This window comes from Rhamphochromis sp. 'chilingali', assembly GCF_963969265.1.
Source record: "Rhamphochromis sp. 'chilingali' genome assembly, chromosome: 1".
Taxonomy (NCBI): Eukaryota; Metazoa; Chordata; class Actinopteri; order Cichliformes; family Cichlidae; genus Rhamphochromis; species Rhamphochromis sp. 'chilingali'.
In genome coordinates this window covers 66,319,075-66,326,858 of record NC_137929.1, presented here as the reverse complement: position 1 = coordinate 66,326,858, position 7,784 = coordinate 66,319,075, and the positions used below count along the sequence as shown (strand labels likewise).

The 7,784-nt window shown below is 45.2% G+C and overlaps 2 protein-coding genes across 2 annotated transcripts; both read right to left on the bottom strand.

Annotated features, from left to right (window-relative positions):
• Positions 1-479: 479 nt before the first annotated feature.
• LOC308405433 (nuclear factor 7, ovary-like) lies at positions 480-1,901 on the bottom strand (the record flags this gene model as incomplete). Its single annotated transcript, XM_080896086.1, has 1 exon — positions 480-1,901. Exon 1 carries the CDS (start codon positions 1,866-1,868, stop codon positions 480-482), a length of 1,389 nt encoding a protein of 462 aa, XP_080752212.1. The 5' UTR covers positions 1,869-1,901.
• Positions 1,902-4,741: 2,840 nt separating this feature from the next.
• Positions 4,742-6,951, bottom strand: LOC308405422 (nuclear factor 7, ovary-like). The gene is made up of 2 exons (XM_080896060.1): positions 5,552-6,951; positions 4,742-5,422 (listed from the first exon to the last, which is right to left on the bottom strand). The coding sequence occupies exons 1-2, from the start codon at positions 6,916-6,918 to the stop codon at positions 5,353-5,355; spliced, it is 1,437 nt and encodes a 478-aa protein (XP_080752186.1). The 5' UTR covers positions 6,919-6,951; the 3' UTR covers positions 4,742-5,352.
• Between the last annotated feature and the right edge of the window lie 833 nt (positions 6,952-7,784).

Sequence of the window (7,784 nt, the reverse complement as noted above, 5' to 3'; positions counted from 1 at the left end):
ATTTAGTTCTATTAATACACTGAAATCTCATTTGTGTCATGAAGAAAGTCTTTAATCAAACAGAATTCAAAGATCAGAAACATTTCATATATGGAGTTAAACATGAATCATTGTTTCAACAACATATTTATTGTTGTCATAAACAGACAAGAAGACAACAACAAACTGCTCCTCCCATTCAACACATGTCAGTCCATATCCCAGCAAACTAAATCATCTCCATTTACACATCAAATAGAAACATGAATCACTTGTAATGATTAGAAACTTGATAGAATTTCAAATCTAGTTTGGGGAGTCATTCAGTGAGAAACAGTGAAATGATTTTCCATGTGAAAAGGTGGACAGCAGAAACAGAAAGAAACAGTGAAACTAAAAGAGAAACAAAGAGCTTTGGAACAACGAGGCAGCAGGAGGACAGCTGCAGTTTAACAGCTTCAACTCACTGACAGGAAACAACATTAGAAACATCATCATCCTCAACTCATCTGCTGCACTGACACTGACACCTTCAACGGCAACACCTTCACTGTATCATTAGTGCGAATGTATGGAAACATCCTGTGAGTGAAAGTGTGTGTGAAGGTGTGTATGTGTGTGTTAGTATCAGGATCAGAGAACGACAGCTTTCCTCTGTTCCAGTCCAGATTCACTCTGATCCTCTGGAGCTTCTTCTCTACTGAGAGAGCAGTTTCACATGATAGTGAGTGTGCTGAGTATTTACCTGTAGAAAACCATAATCTCCATAATCCAGACTCAATGTATCCCTTCCTCTGCACAGACTCTGCTAACACCCCCAGAGCCCACCATCTACTGTCTCCAACCTCGACATCCCAGCTGTGAGTCCCTGAGTTAAAGCCCTCAGAGCCCAGGACACAGCAGGAATAATCAAACCTCTCTGGATTATCAGGAAGCTGCTGCTTCTCTCCTCCTCGTCTCACACTGGTCAGATCTTCAGACAGGATGAGTTTTGGATGAGCAGTGTTTGGGTCCAGAATGAGAGGAGTGTAGGAGACCATGTCCTTCATGTTGTTCCAGATGTTGAAGGTCAGGTTGCCCAGGTGTTTGGCCTGGTCTATCAGAGCTCCTGAGGGCAGCTGTGGATCATCCAGCAGGGGGCAGCGCTGGACTCTTTCCACTGCAGCCTTGTAGTTGTGCAGGAATGAGACGTCTTCAGCTCTCAGCTCCTCCTCTGTGGCTCTGACTGTGTCTGAAAGAGCTGCTATCTCTCTGCTCAGAGCCTCCATCTTCTCCTTCATCATCCCACTCTTCTGCTCCTCTTCCTCCCTCAGTGCAGCCAGCCTGGCCTCCTCTTCCTCTGCTAGAAACTGCTGAAGCTTCTTAAACTGCTCCTTAATCTGCCTCTCTGTGTGTCGGGCCTGGACCTTAATGTGTTCTGCTGTTTGATCAAACTTCACTTGAACTTCTTCACAAACCTTTAACTTCTCCTTTAAGGGCTCCAGAGTTTCCTGAAGTTCCTTCTTGTGTTGTTGTGCAGCTTCATCGATGGGTCTGAATCTGTGATTGGTGTGTTTTTCTGAGTCTCTGCAGACGACACACACTGGCTGCTGATGGTCCAGACAGAAGAGTTTGAGTTTCTCAGAGTGCAGACTGCAGAGAGCCTCTGAAGCTCTCTGATCTCTCTCCTGTAAGAACGACTCACACAGGTTCTTTAAAGCCAGGTTTGAAGGTGGTTTTGACCGTGAAGATCTTCTTTTACAAAGTGGACACTCACGTGTTGTTGTCTCTTTCCACTGTCTCTTCAGACAGTCTTTACAGAAGCTGTGGCTACATGACAGAAGAACAGGATCTCTGAAGACCTCCTGACAGACCGGACAGCAGAGATCCTCCTCTGATCTGGAAGCCATTGAGTCTGTGAGTGAAGCTGAAAACAGCAGACAGGAAGTACAGTCAGTCCTGGCTCCCCTCCCTCCTCTACCACCTTCACTGAAACTTGCTTTGAGTCGTGTTTTTGCTCAAACTCACATTCAGTGTGTGGAGCGTCAGCAGCTTGAAGCAGCAGTGTTGGAGTTTTCCACTTTTCTCTCCTGTAGCTGGACTCACTCAGAGGAAGCTGCTAGTTTGGTCTGAGTTCAGTCTGATCGTCTGTGCGTCTCTCTGCACTGAAGAAGAACAACATCCTGTTTCCTGGTTTGTAGCATTTCAGTGACATAGAGGCCGGAACATCATTCAGCGTGAGTGTGACAGCAGAGTGCAGACGTTTGTTGCAGATCAGAAACGAAACCTTTTCTCAAGCGTAGAAAATAAACTGTGACTCAGTGGTGCAGCTGCTTGGCAGTTTTTATTTCAGACTTTGTTCTGGTTATTGTTCAGGTTCCACAGCAGTGGGAGTGTAATGTAGTCACACAAACACAGGTGGATTTACTCTGGAGAACTTCAAGACATGGTGAGGAGGTAATTTAGCCATGTAAATCAGCTGTATTGGATCAAGGACACATCTAAAACCTACAGGACACCGGCCCTCAAGGCCTGGAGTTTCCCCATGCCCGAGTTAATGTAACAGCAGCTACTTTTCCATCAGACCAACACCAACATCAAATTCTGTCTGATACAAACAACACTTCTAGATGGAATTTATCCTTTGATTTTAAGTCCTCCTCTTTATTCTCTGAAACACACTTTCATTCATTCATTGATTATTTTAGTCAGAAATGTTGTTTGTTACTATTAAACATGAAATATTAACATTAAAGAAGATGTGATGAAGGAATATTTGGAATATCTGGAGCTCTATTAAGTCATGTAATAACAACATGTGCATCATAGTGCAAAAGTAACATAACAAAGCTTTGTTCAGACAGTTACCTTTCAGTCGATTCACTCGGTATAACACATAAATATTAGAGATGGACCGATCCGATATTATGTATCGGTATCGGCCCGATACTGACCTAAATTACTGGATCGGATATCAGAAAAAAATAAAAAATGTAATCCGATCCATTAAATATCATGAAAGCACCTCACAAAACTTGCAACACGCCGTAACTCACCTCAGAACGTTAGCACGTCGGAGCAGTATGCATCACGTGATAGAGCGGCTGTGGCCTGTCGGTGGTCTGGATAGTTTTGGAGCTTCGTTAGCAAACTGGCATTTCATCTCCGACAAAAGTATCCCCGAGAGAAGTAAAGCAAGTGTGTAAGTCCATCTCTGAATGTTTGTAAAGCATTCCTGCGTTAAGCTTAACAAGCGACTGCCTCTTCTTGCTGCTACTTCATCCATCCATCCATTCGCTTCCGCTTATCCTTTTCAGGGTCGCGGGGGGCGCTGGAGCCTATCCCAGCTGTCATAGGGCGAAAGGCGGGGTACACCCTGGACAGGTCGCCAGTCTGTCGCAGGGCCAACACACAGGGACAGACAACCATTCACACTCACATTCACTCGCACATTCACACCTAGTGACAATTTGGATTAATCAATTAACCTATCCCCACAAGCTGCATGTCTTTGGACGGTGGGAGGAAGCCGGAGTACCCGGAGAGAACCCACGCAAACACGGGGAGAACATGCAAACTCCACACAGAAAGACCCCAGCCTGATGGTGGAATTGAACTCAGGACCTTCTTGCTGTGCGGCAACAGTGCTAACCACTGTGCCACCGTGCTGCCCACGGATGGATGGATGGATGGATGATCAGCTGTCCGTCTCTCTTGTTGGTTTTTGGCCCACTTTGCACCAGAAAGAGGAAACCAGTGGATAAACAACAGCAGCACGTTTAAGCTTGATAAGCTGTTGTTAGAATGTATTTAATATTACTTTCTACACCAGGATCTTTTTCTACATAGCTGACGCTGGTAACTGTGCAGGGGCGGATCTAGATGTTGATGAGGTCCGCCCCGAGTTCCTGAAGGCTCTGGACGTTGTAGGGCTATCCTGGTTGACACGCCTCTACAATGTTGCATGGAGATCAGGGGCACACTCCTCAGCCTCTCTGGGAAAGTCTATGCCAGCACCCTGGCATAGACTTTCCCAGATTTTCAAGATAAAAAAGGACACATATTGAAACGCAAACCTGACACATGAACTTAACAAAAGACATCCAGGCATGAAACACATGAAGGGCAAGAGAGACTTAACAGAGGGGTTGAAAAGACAAGGGCAGACTAATAAGCAAATGAACAAAGAAAACCTAATGAGCTTAACCATACACTATGTGGGTGATCGTGGCTCAAGAGTTGGGAGTTCTCCTTGTAATCGGAAGGTTGCCGGCTCGAGCCTCGGCTTGGATAGTCTCGGTCGTTGTGTCCTTGGGCAAGACACTTCACCCGTTGCCTACTGGTGGTGGTCAGAGGGCCCGGTGGCGCCAGTGTCCGGCAGGCTCGCCTCTGTCAGTCCGCCCCAGGGTGGCTGTGGCTACAATGTAGCTTGCCATCACCAGTGTGTGAATGGGTGGATGACTGGATATGTAAAGCGCTTTGGGGTCCTTAGGGACTAGTAAAGCGCTATATAAATACAGGCCGTTTACCATTTACTATAAACATCAAAATAAACTAAAACTCAAAACGCTGGGTCATAAGACCCAAGATCGTGACACTTTGAGGTGTGTGTGTGATCATCATCTGCAGCTTTGATCCACTGTGCTGTTGCTCTCTCTCCTTACATTCACATATAGGAGCTCAGGACAAACAAGGCAGGCAGTGCAGACATGACTTCAGATATATAAAAGTGAAGGCCGTCTCTCTGATGATGTCACAGAGCAGAGTCGTTCTGTCCAATAAAGGATCTCAGATCAGCTGCTGCCATCTTGTGGCCACAGTTGGTTACTGTCTCTGAAAGTTGTCTCATGTTTCCTGTTGTCCTGCTAACAAAGGCTGGAGCTCATCATGCTGAGAGGGCAGCAGCATTTTGTGGCTCTTCACACATGTTCATTATATTCTGATGATCCTGGATGGAGACAAACTACAGATAAGTGTGTTCAGCCCAACTAGTTTATCTCATTACAGCAGTTTGATGTTTCCCTTTGAATCCCCCTGAAGATCCTGACAGTGAAGCACGTACATAATACTCCAGCCTTTCAACTCTGAGCTTATTTAGTTCTATTAATACACTGAAATCTCATTTGTGTCATGAAGAAAGTCTTTAATCAAACAGAATTCAAAGATCAGAAACATTTCATATATGGAGTTAAACATGAATCATTGTTTCAACAACATATTTATTGTTGTCATAAACAGACAAGAAGACAACAACAAACTGCTCCTCCCATTCAACACATGTCAGTCCATATCCCAGCAAACTAAATCATCTCCATTTACACATCAAATAGAAACATGAATCACTTGTAATGATTAGAAACTTGATAGAATTTCAAATCTAGTTTGGGGAGTCATTCAGTGAGAAACAGTGAAATGATTTTCCATGTGAAAAGGTGGACAGCAGAAACAGAAAGAAACAGTGAAACTAAAAGAGAAACAAAGAGCTTTGGAACAACGAGGCAGCAGGAGGACAGCTGCAGTTTAACAGCTTCAACTCACTGACAGGAAACAACATTAGAAACATCATCATCCTCAACTCATCTGCTGCACTGACACTGACACCTTCAACGGCAACACCTTCACTGTATCATTAGTGCGAATGTATGGAAACATCCTGTGAGTGAAAGTGTGTGTGAAGGTGTGTATGTGTGTGTTAGTATCAGGATCAGAGAACGACAGCTTTCCTCTGTTCCAGTCCAGATTCACTCTGATCCTCTGGAGCTTCTTCTCTACTGAGAGAGCAGTTTCACATGATAGTGAGTGTGCTGAGTATTTACCTGTAGAAAACCATAATCTCCATAATCCAGACTCAATGTATCCCTTCCTCTGCACAGACTCTGCTAACACCCCCAGAGCCCACCATCTACTGTCTCCAACCTCGACATCCCAGCTGTGAGTCCCTGAGTTAAAGCCCTCAGAGCCCAGGACACAGCAGGAATAATCAAACCTCTCTGGATTATCAGGAAGCTGCTGCTTCTCTCCTCCTCGTCTCACACTGGTCAGATCTTCAGACAGGATGAGTTTTGGATGAGCAGTGTTTGGGTCCAGAATGAGAGGAGTGTAGGAGACCATGTCCTTCATGTTGTTCCAGATGTTGAAGGTCAGGTTGCCCAGGTGTTTGGCCTGGTCTATCAGAGCTCCTGAGGGCAGCTGTGGATCATCCAGCAGGGGGCAGCGCTGGACTCTTTCCACTGCAGCCTTGTAGTTGTGCAGGAATGAGACGTCTTCAGCTCTCAGCTCCTCCTCTGTGGCTCTGACTGTGTCTGAAAGAGCTGCTATCTCTCTGCTCAGAGCCTCCATCTTCTCCTTCATCATCCCACTCTTCTGCTCCTCTTCCTCCCTCAGTGCAGCCAGCCTGGCCTCCTCTTCCTCTGCTAGAAACTGCTGAAGCTTCTTAAACTGCTCCTTAATCTGCCTCTCTGTGTGTCGGGCCTGGACCTTAATGTGTTCTGCTGTTTGATCAAACTTCACTTGAACTTCTTCACAAACCTTTAACTTCTCCTTTAAGGGCTCCAGAGTTTCCTGAAGTTCCTTCTTGTGTTGTTGTGCAGCTTCATCGATGGGTCTGAATCTGTGATTGGTGTGTTTTTCTGAGTCTCTGCAGACGACACACACTGGCTGCTGATGGTCCAGACAGAAGAGTTTGAGTTTCTCAGAGTGCAGACTGCAGAGAGCCTCTGAAGCTCTCTGATCTCTCTCCTGTAAGAACGACTCACACAGGTTCTTTAAAGCCAGGTTTGAAGGTGGTTTTGACCGTGAAGATCTTCTTTTACAAAGTGGACACTCACGTGTTGTTGTCTCTTTCCACTGTCTCTTCAGACAGTCTTTACAGAAGCTGTGGCTACATGACAGAAGAACAGGATCTCTGAAGACCTCCTGACAGACCGGACAGCAGAGATCCTCCTCTGATCTGGAAGCCATTGAGTCTGTGAGTGAAGCTGAAAACAGCAGACAGGAAGTACAGTCAGTCCTGGCTCCCCTCCCTCCTCTACCACCTTCACTGAAACTTGCTTTGAGTCGTGTTTTTGCTCAAACTCACATTCAGTGTGTGGAGCGTCAGCAGCTTGAAGCAGCAGTGTTGGAGTTTTCCACTTTTCTCTCCTGTAGCTGGACTCACTCAGAGGAAGCTGCTAGTTTGGTCTGAGTTCAGTCTGATCGTCTGTGCGTCTCTCTGCACTGAAGAAGAACAACATCCTGTTTCCTGGTTTGTAGCATTTCAGTGACATAGAGGCCGGAACATCATTCAGCGTGAGTGTGACAGCAGAGTGCAGACGTTTGTTGCAGATCAGAAACGAAACCTTTTCTCAAGCGTAGAAAATAAACTGTGACTCAGTGGTGCAGCTGCTTGGCAGTTTTTATTTCAGACTTTGTTCTGGTTATTGTTCAGGTTCCACAGCAGTGGGAGTGTAATGTAGTCACACAAACACAGGTGGATTTACTCTGGAGAACTTCAAGACATGGTGAGGAGGTAATTTAGCCATGTAAATCAGCTGTATTGGATCAAGGACACATCTAAAACCTACAGGACACCGGCCCTCAAGGCCTGGAGTTTCCCCATGCCCGAGTTAATGTAACAGCAGCTACTTTTCCATCAGACCAACACCAACATCAAATTCTGTCTGATACAAACAACACTTCTAGATGGAATTTATCCTTTGATTTTAAGTCCTCCTCTTTATTCTCTGAAACACACTTTCATTCATTCATTGATTATTTTAGTCAGAAATGTTGTTTGTTACTATTAAACATGAAATATTAACATTAAAGAAGATGTGATGAAGGAATAT

Coding starts and splice junctions, on each gene's coding strand:
- LOC308405422 (XM_080896060.1), bottom strand. CDS start 6,918: ATGGCTTCCAGATCAGAGGAGGATCTCTGCTGTCCGGTCTGTCAGGAG. Junction 5,423..5,551: donor TTGCCGTTGAAGGTGTCAGT/GTCAGTGCAGCA, acceptor TTTCTCTTTTAG/TTTCACTGTTTCTTTCTGTT.